The sequence below is a fragment of the Bos mutus genome, chromosome 25 (genome assembly GCF_027580195.1).
Source record: "Bos mutus isolate GX-2022 chromosome 25, NWIPB_WYAK_1.1, whole genome shotgun sequence".
Classification (NCBI taxonomy): Eukaryota; Metazoa; Chordata; class Mammalia; order Artiodactyla; family Bovidae; genus Bos; species Bos mutus.
Genome location: NC_091641.1, coordinates 40,275,640 through 40,292,077, shown reverse-complemented (window position 1 = coordinate 40,292,077; position 16,438 = coordinate 40,275,640). Strand labels below are relative to the sequence as shown.

The 16,438-nt window shown below is 59.2% G+C and overlaps 3 protein-coding genes across 10 annotated transcripts; 1 reads left to right on the top strand and 2 right to left on the bottom strand.

The window, feature by feature from the left end:
• Window positions 1–7,305: 7,305 nt before the first annotated feature.
• Window positions 7,306–11,170, top strand: MLST8 (MTOR associated protein, LST8 homolog). 2 transcript variants are annotated; one of them, XM_070362167.1, is made up of 9 exons: window positions 7,306–7,367; window positions 7,898–8,100; window positions 8,232–8,280; window positions 8,360–8,522; window positions 8,946–9,021; window positions 9,107–9,259; window positions 10,060–10,184; window positions 10,327–10,490; window positions 10,580–11,170. In XM_070362167.1, the coding sequence occupies exons 2-9, from the start codon at window positions 7,972–7,974 to the stop codon at window positions 10,696–10,698; spliced, it is 978 nt and encodes a 325-aa protein (XP_070218268.1). In that variant the 5' UTR covers window positions 7,306–7,367; window positions 7,898–7,971; the 3' UTR covers window positions 10,699–11,170. The 2 variants fall into 2 exon arrangements, with proteins under 2 accessions (XP_070218268.1, XP_070218267.1); XM_070362166.1 differs by having other exon boundaries at window positions 8,229–8,280.
• BRICD5 (BRICHOS domain containing 5) lies at window positions 11,090–13,430 on the bottom strand. 7 transcript variants are annotated; one of them, XM_070362165.1, is made up of 5 exons: window positions 12,235–13,430; window positions 11,875–12,030; window positions 11,698–11,799; window positions 11,332–11,485; window positions 11,090–11,229 (listed from the first exon to the last, which is right to left on the bottom strand). In XM_070362165.1, the coding sequence occupies exons 1-5, from the start codon at window positions 12,565–12,567 to the stop codon at window positions 11,135–11,137; spliced, it is 840 nt and encodes a 279-aa protein (XP_070218266.1). In that variant the 5' UTR covers window positions 12,568–13,430; the 3' UTR covers window positions 11,090–11,134. The 7 variants fall into 7 exon arrangements, with proteins under 7 accessions (XP_070218266.1, XP_070218262.1, XP_070218265.1 ...); XM_070362164.1 differs by having other exon boundaries at window positions 11,135–11,485; XM_070362161.1 differs by having other exon boundaries at window positions 11,698–13,430.
• A 148-nt stretch (window positions 13,431–13,578) lies between these two features.
• On the bottom strand, window positions 13,579–16,438 carry PGP (phosphoglycolate phosphatase). The gene is made up of 2 exons (XM_005886778.3): window positions 15,709–16,438; window positions 13,579–15,609 (listed from the first exon to the last, which is right to left on the bottom strand). The coding sequence occupies exons 1-2, from the start codon at window positions 16,346–16,348 to the stop codon at window positions 15,284–15,286; spliced, it is 966 nt and encodes a 321-aa protein (XP_005886840.3). The 5' UTR covers window positions 16,349–16,438; the 3' UTR covers window positions 13,579–15,283.

Genomic DNA, 16,438 nt, shown 5'->3' with positions numbered 1-16,438 from the left:
CGCCGCCTCCCGGACGCCTGGGTCCCCCTCCTGCGGCCGCTGACCTCGGTGCGCCCGCGCCGGCCGCGCGCCCGGCTCCTTGGCTCCGCCCCTACCTCTGGCTCCGTCCTCCCGAGACGCCCCCTCCCCACGTGCGGGTCGCGCGGCTCGGGCCTGGCCTCTGCGGACACCCCGCGGCCCGGGCGATGGCCGGGGGACTGGACGCTGAGCCCCGACTCGGCGGCGACGCCAGGCAGAGCCCGAGAGCCTTCCAGAGGCTGCGGGACCCACGGGAGGAGGGACTCCGGTAGTGGGCGGGTGGGGACCCGGGCACCGAGAGACCCGGGCACCGGGCGCGGGAGCCGGGCCGCCAGAGGCTGTCAGACATTTCTGGCCCGTGGCTCCCGTGGGAGGTGTCGAGGGACTGTGAAGAGGAATCTCCCAGTAATGAATTCGGTGTCAGGGAACCCGAACACCCCCAGCCCAGCAACTGCACCTTCGCGCCCTGCTGTCTCCAGCTGTCTCCACAAACAATGCTCCACGACCCCCGCCCCCGCCTCAATCTGAACCCCGACCTCAGGCACCTGCCCATCACCAGCCGGGGTTCAGCCCCCTACCCCTACCACTAAGAGGGACTGGGTTCCCTCATCCCCGGCACCGAGTGGGATGTAACTCTTCAGATCCACAAGCCGGTGGGGGGCGGGCTTCAGTACCCCCACCTTCAGCACCAGTGGGGTCACAGCCCTGCCCAGCAGCAACCTGAACCCCTACACAAGCCTGCTTACCCCCCAGCCTCCGGCCACAGCTTCTGACAGCCCCCCACTCCCCCTACACACAGGTCTCATCCTTCTGACCTCGACCTTCTCGGACCCTCACCTTGTCATGGCTGCAGCATTCTAAAGACAGAGCAGCTCAGACTCTTTGCTCATTTGCAAGGACGGGCAGATGACTCCCCTCCACGCAGCTTTGGGAAGGTTCACACACATGATGGCGGGATGCCCCTCTCCCACCCAGATCATCAAGCTGGTCCAGGAAGAAGGCAGCCAGAGGGTGGAGGAGGGTGAGCAGCAGGCACTGGAATTCCCTGATCTGGGCAGCCAGTCAGTCCCCTCTGTAGGGTCTCCCATGAAGTTAGGGAGCAGGCCGATGTCTTACGTCCACCAGGGTCCCTAAACACAAGGGCCTTTCCCCCCACCCTTTATGGTTACCAATTTCTGGGCACCTGCTGCGTCAGGCACTGAGCTGGTCACTTCATAGGTGAACCTGGACTTACTGTACCCTTTTCACAGATAAAGATTTAAGTGAGGCTCAGAAAAGCCAAGTGACTCACCTGAGGTCCCAGAGTCTCCAGTTCATGAGTCTGAGATCTGAACCCACAGCCCCCTCTGCATTTGTCCTAGTTCTCCCTCTTACCAGATTTGCTTTTCCAGTCACTTTGTCCTTCTGTGTCTTGATCCCTGCTCCGTAAAATAGGGAGTGATACCTCCTTGTAGATTATTTGAGGATTAACTGTGGTGCTACCTATAAAGCACTTTGCTGTAGAACGTAATAACTGCTCAGCAAATCGCTTCTGTGGGTATTGTGATATTCCCCATCTAGGTAGCAATTGCATTTTATTCATCTTCAGAGCTTAACAGTGTGCCTAGCACACAGGAAACATTACCAAAAAAGTTAGTTAGCGCCCTTACCACTATTTTTATGTTTTGGCTGGCTGAGACAAACCATGAACTGTGGTGTCGGAGAAGGCTCTTGAGAGTTCCTTGGACAGCAAGGAGATCAAACCAGTCAATCCTAAAGGAAATCAAACCCAAATATTCACTGGAAGGACTGATGCTGAAGCTGAAGCTTCAACACATTGGCCACCTGATGCGAAGAGCCGACTCATTGGAAAAGATGCTGGGAAAGATTGAAGACAAAAGAGAGTGACAAAGGATGAGATGGTTAGATGGCACATCAACTCTATGAACGTGAGTTGAGTTTGAGCAAACTCCGGGAGATGGTGAAGCGTAGGGAAACCTGGTGTACTGCAGTTCATGGGGTTGCAGAGTCTGTTCAGACTGAGTGACTGAACAACAAGAAAGCAAATCACTCTGGCCTGAGCCTAAGATTTTCAGGGCTTGGGGCAGGAGTACGAACAGAGGCCCACACACCAAATGTCTAAGAATTTAAACATTATAAGTTGTGCTAATATTAAATAGAATATGTTCTATCATCCTACCTTGACAAATACACCTTCATCATAACTGAAAGGCCAAGTCCTAGTTTAGAATGATCACATAGCTCTGGAAAATGAACTGGCCCTGCCTCTAGCTGCCTCACCTCCATTCTCTGCCCACCTCCACTCTAGACAGCTAACAGGTAGCTGATAGACCTGGGGGTGGGCAACTTGCTATGTGGCGCATCATCCTTTCAGGACAGAGCTGGGAAGAGAGCTGACAGATTCTGCTTGATTCGTCCTGGTAGGTGAGGCTAATGCCCTAGGAGGAATCAGGCATTCTAGATCCGCTACCAACCAGCCCAGAGAACCTGGGACAAGCTCCCTATGCTCAGCTGGCCCATCTGTAAAATGGGCCAGCAGTTCCGCCCACAGTCCACGGCTGATGGACGGGTCCACCTGGAAACAGAGATGTGAACCTTCCTGGGGTCCCCCCATCCCAGGGATGGGGGCGACAGAAGGGGCCATCTGCTTTGGCCAGGGATATGAGGATGCAGAGGCGTGGGACCTGGGCAGCCCTCCAGGAAGTCGGGGCTGGGAGGACGATCCCAGGAGGAGGGGCCGCTGAACCAGCAGATTTGCTGAGGCTCAGCCTGGAGTAGAGCGGCTGCCTCACCGCAGCCTGGGCTGGCCCCCTGCCCAGCTGCACAGCAACCTCTCCCCTCCCCTGGCTGCAGCGAAAGCCCTGCTCCTGCCCACCAGCTGTGTGCCCTTCCAGGGGCTCCCTGGTGCCCCCCAGCCCCCCAGGGCCCTGGGGTCCAGCCCCTTATGTAAAAAATGGTGATGATGAACGTCCCCTCCCGGTGGACTGCTGGGAGCATGAAGTCTGAGAGCTGCCACGGTTTCTATCATTCTCAAAGATGCCGCCTCTGTACAGTGATCAGCTGATGCTTAGTATATGGAAGGGATCCGCAACCATGGGTCGAGTCTCCCTTTTCTGCCCAGCAGGGATGCTGGAGCTATTCAGGCTGGACAGGGAGCCTGGCCTGGTCTCTCAGTTACCCCCTAGGCATGGGACATATGCAGCCCTCCCCCCAGTGCCAAGTCACTTCAGTCGTGTCCAGCTCTGTGCGACCCCGTGGACTGCAGCCTGCCAGGCTCCTCTGCCCATGGGATTCTCCAGGCAAGAAGACTGGAGTGGGTTGCCATGTCCTCCTCCAGGGGATCTTCCTGACCCAGGGATTGAATCCGCGTCTGTTATGTCTCCTGCATTGGCAAGGGGCTTCTTTACCCCTAGAGTCACCCACCGAGAAGCCCCCCACCGAGTCCTCACAAAAATTCGGACTGCTCAGGCCCACGCCCCAGCCACAGGCCCACAGACACCTGGCTGTGTCCCCGAGCCCTCTCCTGGCCCCGTCTCTCTCCCATACTCAGGCTCTCAGGCTTTATGCTGCTCTGGACATTCTTCAGGTATTCTCAAGCCCGCATATCCATCTGCCACTCCCCGGAGCTGCCCTGGGGAGCACCTGTACTTCAAGAGGAAGATGAGCATGTTTGTGGGGCGGGGGTGCCCGCATGCAATCGCCCAGCCAGAAGGGACAAGGTCAGGGCGTAGCTGAGCCCAATTGGGTGGGTTCTGCCGCGTTCTAACCACGTGCCCTGGGGTGTGTGACTCTACATCTCTGAGCCTCGGGGGGTTCTTAATTTAATTTTATTTATTTTTGGGTGTGTTGGGTCTTCATCACTGTGCAGGCTTTCTCTAGTTGCAGCAAGTGGGGGCTACTCTCTAGTTACAGTGCCGGGCTTCTCATTGCGGTGGCTTCTTTTGTTGAAGAGCATGGGCTCTAGGGTATGTGGGCTCAGTAGTTTTGTTGCTCCGTGGCATGTAGGATTGGGATTGAACTCATGTCTCCTGCGTTGGCAGGCAGATTACCACTGAGCTACCAGGGAAGCCCCAAGCCTCAGTTTTCTCACCTACAAAATGGGGGTGGTTCCTCCTTGGCAGGGTTATTGTGAAGACCCAACTCAGAATGTGGGTAAAAGGCTCAGCACAGTTTGGCAGTTCCTCAAAAACTGAAACGTGGAATTACAAGATGCAGCAGCCCCACTGCTACTATATACTCAAGAAAAATCAAAATGGGTACTCAGAAGTACTTGTACAGAAAAGTTCATTGCAAGCATTATTTGTACTAGCTAAAACATGGAAACCATCTCATCAAGTGTCCATCAATGAATGGAAAAACGGATAAATGAAATATGGTCCATCCATACAATGAAATGTTGTTCAGCCATAAAAAGGAATGAAGTACTAATACAGGCTTCCCTTGTGACTCAGCTGGTAAAGAACCACCTACAATGCAAGAGATGTAGGTTCAATCCCTGGGTTGGGAAGATCCCCTGGAGAAGGGAAAGGCTACCCATTCCAGTATTCTGGCCTGGAGAATGCCATGGACTGTATAGTCCATGGGGTTGCAAAGAGTCGGTCACAACTGAGTGATTTTCACTTTTATTGACACAGGATACAACCTGGATGAACCTAGAAAATGTTATGCCCAGTGAAAGAAACCAAACACAAAAGGCCACATATCGTATGACTTCATTTCTATGAACTGTCCAGAAGAGGTAAATCCATGGAGTCAGGAATCAGATCACTGGCTGCTAGGGGCTAGGGGGAGGTGGGGGGGGGGATGGGGAGTGAGTGCCTAACGGGTGGTGGGGGAGGTGGGGTTCTTTTAGAATGATGGGAATGTTCTGGAACTAGACAGAAGTGGTGGTTGCACAACATTAAGCGCCACTGAATTGTTCACTTAAAAATGGCAACGTTCATGTAATGTGAATTTCACCTCAATTCAAACAAAACATTCGGTATAGGCCCTTCATACAGAATAAGCTCTCAAAGCTATGAAAGGTGCTAAAAAAATCAGAGTTCAGCAGGTAAAGAGGCAGAGATGACACATTCTAGGTGTGGGCAAGGGTTCAAAGAGAGGGTGCCGTGAATTCTGAGACTGCCGTTCACTCGTGGCTTGTGTAGTGGAGAGGAGAAAGCTGCAGGGATGGCAGGGGCTGGCCCCAGGAGTCTGAAGGGTGATGGGTGACACTTGCAGGATTCTTACAAGGTTCAGGCTTAGGACTTTTTTTTAATTAAAAAATATTTATTTATGTTTGGTTGCATCAGGCCTTAGTTGTGGCATGTAAGCTCACCAGCTGTAAGCTTAGTACCTGCAATGCGTGGGCTTAGTTGCCCTGCGGCATGTGGGATCTTGGCTCCCCGACCAGGGATTGAACCCACATCCCCTGCATTAGGGAGAAGGCAATGGCAACCCACTCCAGTACTCTTGCCTGGAAAATCCCATGGATGGAGGAGCCTGGTAGGCTGCAGTCCATGGGGTCGCTAGAGTCGGACACAACTGAGTGACTTCATTTTCACTTTTTGCTTTCATGCATTGGAGAAGGAAATGGCAACCCACTCCAGTGTTCTTGCCTGGAGAATCCCAGGGACGGTGGAGCCTGGTGGGCTGCCATCTATGGGGTCGCACAGAGTTGTACACGACTGAAGCGACTTAGCAGCAGCAGCAGCCCCTGCATTAGATGATAGATTCTTGACCACTGGATCACCAGGGAAGTTCTCAGGCTTAGGTATTCAGAAGACCACTCTGTAATGTGAAGGAGAGCCTAGACGAGGCAGGAGAAGAGTGATGGGGAGGCTGCTCCTGAGAGGGGGTGGTGGTCCACGGGATCCCGTCTGGCTGTCACATATGGGTGGGCACCACCCACAGAAGAGAAAGCCTTTGGGGGCAGGTCCATCATGAACTGTCTTGGCTGTGGGAAGCGGAGGGGTCTGTGCGGCCTTTGATGGACAATGTCAAACAGGGAGCTGGCTGTGAGCTGGAGACAGGGAAGGAAGGACCCAGAGCAAGGAAGGTACTGAAAGCCCTGGAGAGTAGGCAGGAGCTCTAGGGACACAGGATCTCTGGAGGCTGCCAGCCTTGAGGGGAAGGCAGAGAAAGAGACTGAACGTGGGGGGCAAGAAGCTAGCAACAGTCACAGGAGCTTTCTAGCAGTGCTGTCAGCCACTGTGTAGACAGACGTGGCAAGATGCATGAGGAAAGTATGCACTGCGTTTGGCAGTGTGAGATGGCCAGTGACCTTGTGAAACTCTCACTGGAGAGCTGGGAGTAAAACATGACAGCTGACAGCGAGTCAAGCTGCTAGTGAGAAGTGAGGCTGGATTTCTGAAAGGGTGCCGTCTGGAAGGATGGTGTGGAAACGCTGAGGGAGGGACTTCCCTGGCAGTCCAGGGGTTCAGGCTTGTGGTTCCACTGCAGGGGACACAGGTTCAATCCCTGGTCGGGGAACTAAGATTCCGCATTACACATGGTGCGCAGACAAAAAATTAAACAAAGGAAGAAAAGAAAAAGAAATGCTGACAGGAAGGAAAGAGGGAAGATTCAGGGAGGAAGGGTGCCAGGACCAGGGCCTGGGATAGGCAGGGGACTTGGCCTTGGTCAAGGGGCCAAAGGAAGGAAAAGGGGTGCAGCTGCAATTTGGAAGCCTGGTGGGAAGATGCCCTGGGAGAGGCTGTCTCAAGATCCTTTTTTTTCCCCTCTGAGGCCACGTGTGTAGAATGTGGGAAGGCTGGATGGAAGAGGAGGCACAAGGGACCCCAGTAATGGAGGGGTCACTAGGATTAGTGAAGCGACCTGAGGGTCCGAGGGGTCCGCACAGGCCTGACAGGGCCCAGACTAGGGGTTGCCTGATGTAGCAAAGAAAACTACAGGACACCTAACCACACTTGAATTTCACGCAAGCAACGTAGAACTTTTCAGTATAAGTATATCCCATTTAGGCTGTACTCAACAAAACACGTTGCTTATCTGAAATCAAATGCAACTGGATGTCCTGTAATTTACCTGGGAATCCTAGTGGGCACCAGACGGATGGGGTGGGGGGTGGATGCTACCACCCGGCCTAGGGAACCGCTCTCGGGAGGGTGGGGTCCCAGAGAGGGGAAAAGGCTGGGGTCGCTGCTTTCGTCCCGGGGCCTGTACCTCTTCTTCCCAGGAGATAGGGGCCTTCTACCCCAGAGCTTTAGTCTCGTCCCCGCCACCCCCGTCCCTCGTGCCCCTTGGTGTCGCCCTACTACCCCATCGATAACTCGATGCTCTGCCTTATCGACCTGCTCCGGCTCCGCTAGCCGTCCTGGGCCGCGGCGGAGCGCGGAGCCGCCTGAAAGGTACGGGGGCCGCGGGACGAGGGCTGGAAGGCGACGTCCAGGGGCCAGGAGAGCGCGCCCCGGGGGCGCTGGCTTCGCGGGACAGAGTCAGGACGGTCGGCGGAGCGCCGGGGAGCTCGAGGGTCCAGACAGGGAGCTCCCCCGCGCCGCTCCACAGGGCCCGCCGCCGGCCCACTACGCACGCGCGGCCGCTGCGCTCAGGCTTCGCTCGCGGGCCGGTGCTCAGCCCTGCGCATGCGCGGCCCGCCCCTGCGGCACCGCGGCGCCCGCGGCGCGACTGCCCCCTGCAGGCCGCCGGTGGGAGGGCGTTTCGGCGGCGGCTCTCGGGGCTGGGGACGGAGCCCGCGGCTCGGAGCGCCGAGCTGTCCCTTGCCGGTTGTCACGCGTCTCCCTGAACCTCTCCGCGCCTCGGTTTTCCCCGTGTCTAAAATGGGGATGATTTCATTATTCCCCAGCACCGAGTAATCTGCTGTAACGTACTTAGGACGTAGGGTATTCTCTAAACATTGCATTCCCTATCTCTGCTCTAGATGCTCTGATCTTTGGCCCCTGTGGGTCAGACCTAGTGCCCTGTATCGAACCGAGTCCTTCCGGCAGCCACACCATGAATACGTCTCCAGGCACAGTGGGCAGTGACCCCGTCATCTTGGCCACTGCAGGCTATGACCACACGGTGCGGTTCTGGCAGGCCCACAGCGGGATCTGTACGCGAACTGTGCAGCACCAGGACTCCGTATCCTCCGCTGGGGCGATGGGGCGGGTGGTGCCGGACAGGATGCGCGGTGGAAAGGACGCGGCACTGAACCCGCCGGGGTAGAGGCCTCGGAGGCCCCTGTTTGTCACCCTCCTTAACAGACCCAGCAGGTGAACGCGCTGGAGATCACACCCGACCGCACCATGATTGCAGCTGCAGGTACCCTGCCCTCCACCCCAACCCCTGATTTCTCCTAGGTCCGTCGGCACAGCCTCACTTGTTTGGCCTCTGCTCCTAGGTTACCAGCACATTCGCATGTATGACCTCAACTCCAATAACCCCAACCCCATCATCAGCTACGACGGGGTCAACAAGAACGTCGCGTCGGTGGGCTTCCACGAGGACGGGCGCTGGATGTACACGGGCGGGGAGGACTGCACCGCCCGGATCTGGGACCTCAGGTGTGGGCGCTGGGCGGGAGCAGCTTGCTGCCCGGGTGGGTAGGGCAAGGGCCAGCCCGGGAGACTGTCTATGCAGGTGACTTCTTGAAGGCAGGTGAGGAAAGCAGGTAGGGCAGGGAGGCAGGCCCACAAAGACCCCCCCAGCAGATCCTCAGCCTGATCCCACAGGGGGCTCTGGAATGAGCTGCACCAAAGAGCAAGTCCCGACTCGAGGCAAGGGCCCACGCTTTATGCCCTTTCTGAGTCAGTCATTGGCTTCAGGCTGCCCTGGGGAGGTCCGAGCCCCCACCCCCGCCCAAGTCTTTCCTGTGAGACAGCTCCCATCACAGACAGAGGATAAGTGGCAAGGAAAGGGTATCTTGGGGAGGAGGGGGGCACCGATGGCCATGCAGCACAGACAGGGTGTGTCCCCTCGTCTCGAAGGTCCCGGAACCTGCAGTGTCAGCGAATCTTCCAGGTGAATGCACCCATTAACTGCGTGTGCCTGCACCCCAACCAGGTGAGGGGGCCGCCCGGGGCTGGGCACCCTGGGGCTCTGGAGGGCAGGGGTGCTGCCCGGCCTCACCTCCCCGGCGCCTCCTCAGGCGGAGCTCATCGTGGGTGACCAGAGCGGCGCCATCCACATCTGGGACTTGAAAACTGACCACAATGAGCAGCTGATCCCGGAGCCGGAAGTCTCCATCACATCCGCCCACATCGACCCAGATGCCAGCTACATGGCTGCCGTCAATAGTACTGTGAGTCCAGGGGAGGGAGTGCGGTTTGGTGCCCTGCTCTTTAGAACCCTATTCCCTGCAGGTGGGCTTTCTCCTCTCCCCGAGTCCTGCTTCCCCGTCCTGGGCTCCAGCTCTGACCCAGCCCCCAGAGCCAGAACCCTGGGGGTCATGCCCGATGCAGCCTCTCACCGCCGGCCATGGCCCACGCAGCAGTCCGGGCCTCTCCATCTCCAGTCTTTCCAGTTGTCCACTTCCCTCTCTCCTCCTGGTCCCAGTTTCCCTCCTCTCTCCTGACAGTGGCTGCAGCCTCTCTGACTTCCTTCCCCCTGTGACATCTTCCTGTCCCAATGCGGAGCATCCTTCAGCAGGAGCAGCCTGACTGCTCCTTACCAGGGCCTCCGGACCCTGCCATTTGACCCCTGGACTCCCATCCAGCCTCCTTTTCTTCCTTTAACGTCCATTTGATCTCAGCGAATCAGTTATCCCTCAACATCCCCAAGCTGTCTACTCCCAAGCCTTTGCCCTACAGTTCCCTGTGTCTGGGTGCCCTCGTCCCGTCTTATTCTGCACATTTCTGTTGGCCAGGCGCATCCTTCAGGAAGGCCAGGCATGGCCTCCTGCCCTCAGCCCATCAGGTGTGGCCCTTGCTCGGGGCCGGGTCTCCCAGGTGCTCCCTGTCGCATGTCCCTGGCCCCCAGGTTCTTGTGCATAGCCGCAGTGCTGAATGGCAGCCCCTGGATCTAAGTCTTGCTGCTGGGTATCCTCCCCCACCTGTCAGACCGGAGGCCCCGGCCTCCTGTGACTTCCCTCCTTCCTGGCAGGGGAACTGCTATGTCTGGAACCTGACTGGAGGCATTGGCGACGAGGTGACACAGCTCATCCCCAAGACCAAGATCCCGGCGCACACCCGCTATGCCCTGCAGTGCCGCTTCAGCCCCGACTCCACGTGTGTGCAGGGTCAGGGGGCAGGAGGCGGTGTGCCTGGGGCTGGGGGCCTGATGCGTTGGGTCTGCTTGGAGGACAGCACAGGAGTGCGGGATGGGAGCGGCTGTTGATGGCACCCCTGCCGTGCTCATCCCCGCCCCCAGGCTCCTCGCCACCTGCTCGGCCGACCAGACGTGCAAGATCTGGAGGACGTCCAACTTCTCCCTGATGACAGAGCTGAGCATCAAGAGCAGTAATCCTGGAGAGTCATCTCGGGGCTGGATGTGGGGCTGCGCCTTCTCAGGAGACTCGCAATACATCGTCACCGGTGGGCCCCGCCGCCCTGCCCCCCGCCCCACTGGCCCAGCCCGGGGCTGCTCCCTGAACCCCATCTGTGCTCTTCCTCCCTCCCTGCAGCTTCCTCTGACAACCTGGCCCGGCTCTGGTGTGTGGAGACAGGCGAGATCAAGAGAGAGTATGGCGGCCACCAGAAAGCTGTTGTGTGCTTGGCCTTCAACGACAGCGTGCTGGGCTAGCCTCGTTCCTGGGCACTGCAGGCAGCCGTCCAGGTGGCACCAGCCGGGTGTGTCTGTCCAGCTGCCCAGGTCAGCGTGACACCCATGGGCTGGCTGCTTCATCCGAGGCTCGTCGGACTGGACTGAGTGACCCTGGCCCCCTGGCCAGGCCAGTCCAATCTGGGACTTTCTCAGCCCTGGCTGCTTATGTGGACGCAGCAGGGCTTATTCCTTCAGAAACTCTGGACCCACAGGACCTAGAGCCACCAAGGGCGTCTGAGGCTGGCGCTTACCCCCAGCCAGGGCCTCCCGGGCTCCGCCCCGCCCTGTTTTGCATCCCCAAGGCCACAGAGAACACCATCAAGGCCGGGTGGAATGGTTTATTATCCCTGTCCGCCCTCCGTGGACTGGTGATAGGGTCGGCCAGGTGGCCGGCCTGTGGGACCAGGCTGGGGGCTCAGTCCGGGAGATAATAAAAACAGACGGACACACAGATGTTGCTTGGGAAGCAGATGTCGATACATAGGTAGATCAGCCGCTGCCTCTGGGGCCCTGGAGGAGGGGGCTCTGTGAACCCCAAAGGACCCTTCCCCCTCTGTCCCCAGACTGTCCTAAGGAAGCCCAGGCTCCTCTGCACAGTCTGCCCCGACTTACCCTCTGCACGTCGGGCCCAGTAAATGGGGGTCTTGGCACAGAGGTGCTGCACGGGAGCCCCGACCTGGGCAGGGTCCACCTCTTGGCTCCCAAGCACTGCCAGCAGCTCCTGGGTGTAGTGGGTGTCCTGGCTGGGGCTTTGCATCGCCTGGAGCTGCAGAGAAGGACCCTCGCGCTGCTTCCGGCTGGGTGGGGCCCATGCATCCCGGGACATGCTGGTGGTGTGCCAGTCCTGCCCCGGCTCGTCAGCACCCTCGTCCACAGGAAGACAGAGCTTCTGTTCCCCTGAAACTGGAGCCCCAGCCCGCCCTGGGCCCAGGCTGCACACAGGACCCTTTGTTTGGCCCATGGCTGGAGGCTCCTCACCTGAGAGGTGTTCACCAGCAGCTGCAGAGTCTCACGGTCTTGGGGTTCCATCAGGCGCAGGAAGCAGGCCCGGTGCTCCGAGGGCCGGTAACAGACGCAGCCCTGGGCAGGCAGGCAGGTGAGGCAGGGCCACCTGAACCACCCCCCCGCCCTGCCCCGCCCCACCAGGCCACTCACGCTCTGCCCGTCGAATAGCACTGCCCAGCTGCGGTTGCTCTGGGCTGGAGTCACCCAGATGGTTGCCACGTTCTGGGCCACATCCACCTGCTCGGTTTGGTTGGACCGGGGCACGCCCGGGCTCGGGAGGCTCAGGCGGAGCGTCTGCAGAGGGGGCTGGGTGGGAGGCGGGAGATCGCTGGCCAGGCTGGGGCTGCCCCAACACGCCCCCATCCCAGCTGCAGGGCTCTGACCCACCACTCTTCTAGGTTTCTGATGTCTGCTCCCTGCCCTGGCCCCACAGGAGGGCTGGGCAGGGCTGGTCTCTCCTCCCCCTCCTGACTGTCTGAGCCTCTGCCTGGGTCCTGAGAAGGGGCTCACCTGGGGAGGGCTGTGGCTGAAACCAAGGAGCCCTCCAGCCACAGCAGCGGCGGTGGCCAGTGCCAGCATCAGCAGCAGCAGGCCAGGAGCTCTCCAGTGCCGGTGGCAGGGCTTGGTCTCCACCTGGAGGCACATCGGAGTCAGTGGGGCCCGGAGTGGAGGCCAGGCAACGGGCTGGTTCAGGGGAGGTAGAGGCTGAAGAAGTTCAGGAGACAGATGCTCCTCCTGCCCTGCCGGGCTGCCCTCGGCCTCTGTCTCCAAGAGGGCGTAGGTGGGGGGAGCGCTCACCCTCGCAGGCATGGGGCGCTTGGCCCAGCAGCTCCCCTGCCCCATGCTGCAGCCAGGGGACAATGCGAGATTGTCTGCTGCTCCTGAGTCGGCTGGGAAACCTCAGGACACCTCTGATCAACCAGTCCTTCTGGCCCCCTCCCCGCCTGACCCCCCTGCTTCCTCCCCAGCCCAGCCACCTGATATCCGGGTCAGAGACGGGACACCTGGAGGGGCTGCTCATTGCTGCCTGGCTCTTCTGATGCCTGGTCTGCGCAGACCAGAGCGCACGTGGGCCTGGGAGCGCAGGCGCCCTTGTGGAAGTGGAGACCCGGTGGCTGGCGCAGAGGCAGCCCAGGTTGCCCAGGACTTTACAATACAAAGTCTGGTTGGGGGCTGATATCATTTTCCTGTAGACGTCTGTTCCCAGTCTCTCAGGGTACCTCTACACTCTGGGCACGGGGCCTGGCATACAGCAGGCCATCAGCAAATGGCTGTTTCATGGGACTCTGCCACTTCCTTTTCCTCTCATGCACCCCAGCTGCTTCCCAGTCCCCAATGCAGGGCAGCTCGCGGGTGCATGCCCAAGACGAGGGCAGCTTCTAGGAGGCTCCACTGCTGCAGGGGCAGCCTCCTAGGATTGCCTGCATACTGCAGGATGGTGAGGCCAGCCTTGTGCCCACAGACCCCTGCCCGGCCCAGCATGGCTGTCCCTGACTGACCGGTGCCATGCGTTTCCAGCCACTTGGGGCTATGGACCCCAACACGCAGTAGCTCCCAGCACTGGCAGTTTTCGGGAGTGCGTGTCCTTCACCAGCTTTACCCCACGATCTCTTCCTTCTCTGGTTATTTTTCGTATGCCTGGTTTTTCCTGATTCTTTAGAACCTGCATTTCTGCAGTGGGCCTCAAACGGGCCGGAGTTTCTGTGCTGAGTCCCAAATCGAATTGGAGTCCCAGAATGGCCTTGTCCTGAGGGTACCCCCTCCCGCTCCCTGGCCACCCAGCTGTGGCGAGACAGCTACACCCTCCACACAGAGACTGCTGTCCAGGCGAGAGCAAGGAACACCAGAGTCAGCTGTGGTCGAGAGTTTAATACACCTTTGGGTTCACACAGTGCAACAGGGGTGAGGGACAGGATGCACAGGCTCCTGGGCTGCTGCCCAGGCAAAGAGGGAAGTATCGCCGGCTACCGCACCTGCTGCGTGCTCCTGGTGTGGGTGACAACGCCCTGACAGGCCTGCTCAACATCCAGACCCACCTTGAGCCGACCTCACAGAGCCAACGTCAGCACCACCAACCTCACAGGCGCTGCTGCCCTCGCGTTGCCCCCGGCAGAGTCTGAACCCCAGACGCTCAGCCCTGGAAGGAGCCAAGGCTCAGGACATGCTTTATTGCTCTGAGAACTCTTAGAGGGTGGGTGAAGGTGATCTTGAGGCTAGGAGAGAACTGTGGGCTCTGAGCAGAAGCTGCTGGGTGTGGGGCGAGGCACCAGGAAGTAGTCAGCCAAAAGGAACAGCTTCCCAGGCACTCCCCTACAAGTGCAGCCAGTGGCCCATTCTCAAAGGTCAGCAACTCAGGGCGCAGGCAGAAAAGGCCACGGCCCCCTGCCAAGAACCCTTGGCTGGCCAGTGGACCCAGCCAGTCCTCCAGCTGGCAAGTGACAAGGGACCTCAGGGTCAAAACCGATGGCCTCATGGACCACTGGGATATGACATCTATCCAACCAAGTGTCTGGGAAGACAGGAAAAGATTCAATTCCTGTTTTGGGGACACCTCTTTCCTCCCCTACCCAGAGGGAGCCTTGGGTGACAAGCATTCTTTGGCCAGCACGTGCCTTTGGCCCAACTGCTGGCTGTGGGGCACGCAGACGTCTTCAGTGGGATTTCCGCTATAAGACAGAGCACAGCTATTAGTCATACGCTTACGCTTCAAATCCACCACCTGACAAAATTGTTAGAAAGCGAAAAAACAAAAACTTTTGGTATCAATGCTGCTCTGAGCTCCCTAAACGGCAGCCCTGAGTTCAACGATGGCATTCATGCCCTCCTGGCTGCTCGCCAAGCAACAGGCTCAGTCCAGACCACCTGGGTTTACATGCACGTTTGGAAAGGACGAGGCTCAGCCGGGCTGAGTTTACAGAAATGCACAACTCCATGAGGGTAGCAGCCCTGGTCTCTAAAACGAACACTCAGTTGTGACATTGGAGTGGTTTTGAAGGAAGTGTGGGGTGGTGAGGGCAGCACCCCAGACCCTATGGACAGGGAGGCTCCGCCCGAGAGCAGCCCCTTCCTTCGCTCCCACCCTGCAGGTGAGGACCTGAGGCGGCAGCAGGTTCCTCTGAGGACCACACTGATGGGGCCCTGGCTTGGTTTGCACAAGTTGCTCACAACAGTGGAAATGAGTAGCGCCTCCTCCCCACTGATTCCTGAAACTTTCAATAAATACATGACACCCCTAGACCCACCTCAGTCCCACCAGTAGGCCCTGAGGTTACCTGAATCCTGGACATACACTGAACCCAACAGCAAGGCCCACTGGCACCTAAGGCCCAGGATCCCCACAATGCCCTCCAAGCTTAAAAGTGCATCTTAAAATATAAGTATCTGTAAACAAAGTCGCCCCCCAAACGTTTACTTACAAGGTTAACAACTAGCGCCTCTGCTTAACTCCAAGTAAGCAAACTTGAAGCCACCTAGCTGAGCGATGCTGAAGCCCCACCTATTAATTTGGGTGAGTGGTTTCAATTTTTTTTTTATTCTGGAGATTAAAGACACTAAATCTTTAACCTTGAAGGGCAGGCAAAAGGTCGGCTATGCTGTCAACATAGAAGTCAGGGACCATTTTCTTCTTAGCCATGCAGTCACTTTCCTGATTACTTTTCACGTCTCGCAGACTGGAGACACCCGTGAGGGTCAGGATGGTCTTCAGACCACAGGTCACGCCCAGGAGGATGTCTGTGTCCAGGCGGTCGCCCACCATGACGGTACGCTCTGGGTGGATGCCGTACTCCTGGGACACGCAATCGAAGATGAAGCGGCTGGGCTTCCCTATGATGTCGGCTTGGCGCTGGGCGGCCATCTCCACGGCTCGGACCAGACAGCCGGTACCTGCGGGGGCGGAGAGGGAGGGGAGGCGTGCCGGGGGTCAGAGACCGGGAGGGGCTCGCTGCCCGCCCTCCAGCCTCCCTCCACCCGGGGCGCACGGACCCGCGATGAAGCGGCCGTTCTCCAGGGGGAGTCGGTTGTCCATGTTGGTGCCCACAAGCAGGCAGTCGGGCTGTTGCAGGTAGCGCACGGCCTTGGTGAGCTTCATGTAGCTGAAGTGCGGATCGAAGCCCACCACGACGGCGCGCACATCGGGCTCCAGGGGCGCTTCCAGCCAGGCGCCGGGGCCATCGCCCAGCAGCGGCTCGGGCCCCACGCCCACGCAGGAGACGCCCACGGCCTCCAGCTCGGCGGCCAGGGCCACGCTGCCCAGCACGTAGGCCTTGGGGGCCGGCGGGCCAGTCAGGCGCTGGCGCAGGTAGAGCGCGGTGCAGTAGGCCGTGCCGAAGACCTCGCGACCGGCGTCGGGCCCCGCCGGGGCGCCGAAGCCCAGGCACCTCAGCTTTTCGGCGTAAGCCTCGCGGGTCTTGCTGCTGTTGTTGGTGATGAAGGCGAGGCGCTTGCCGCGGGCCCTCAGCGCCGTCAGGGTCTCGGGCGCGCCGGGCACCGCCGTCTCGCCGCGCCACAGCACGCCGTCGCAGTCGAACAGCAGCGTGTCCACGTCGGCCAGCAGCGCCTGGGCCCGCTCGGCGTTCAGCCGCACGCAGCGGCCGTCGTCGCCGCCAGCCTCCGCCTCCGCCATGGCCGCCCGCCGACGCCGCCGCCACCGGCCGCCGCCGCCGCCGCCGCCACCGGCCGGCCGCTCTTCCTCGCAGCCGCCTGCTGCCGGGCC

What these genes read in the sequence shown, in the direction of transcription:
- BRICD5 (XM_070362159.1), bottom strand. Translation starts at nt 12,567, where the DNA reads ATGGGGCAGGGGAGCTGCTGGGCCAAGCGCCCCATGCCTGCGAGGGTG. An exon ending in TGCTGGTGAACACCTCTCAG is followed by an intron (nt 11,486 to 11,697) that starts GTGAGGAGCCTC and finishes CCTTCTCTGCAG; the next exon opens with CTCCAGGCGATGCAAAGCCC.
- MLST8 (XM_070362166.1), top strand. Translation starts at nt 7,972, where the DNA reads ATGAATACGTCTCCAGGCACAGTGGGCAGTGACCCCGTCATCTTGGCC. An exon ending in CGCTTCAGCCCCGACTCCAC is followed by an intron (nt 10,185 to 10,326) that starts GTGTGTGCAGGG and finishes CCCCGCCCCCAG; the next exon opens with GCTCCTCGCCACCTGCTCGG. An exon ending in CTCGCAATACATCGTCACCG is followed by an intron (nt 10,491 to 10,579) that starts GTGGGCCCCGCC and finishes CCCTCCCTGCAG; the next exon opens with CTTCCTCTGACAACCTGGCC.
- PGP (XM_005886778.3), bottom strand. Translation starts at nt 16,348, where the DNA reads ATGGCGGAGGCGGAGGCTGGCGGCGACGACGGCCGCTGCGTGCGGCTG. An exon ending in GAACGGCCGCTTCATCGCGG is followed by an intron (nt 15,610 to 15,708) that starts GTCCGTGCGCCC and finishes CCGCCCCCGCAG; the next exon opens with GTACCGGCTGTCTGGTCCGA.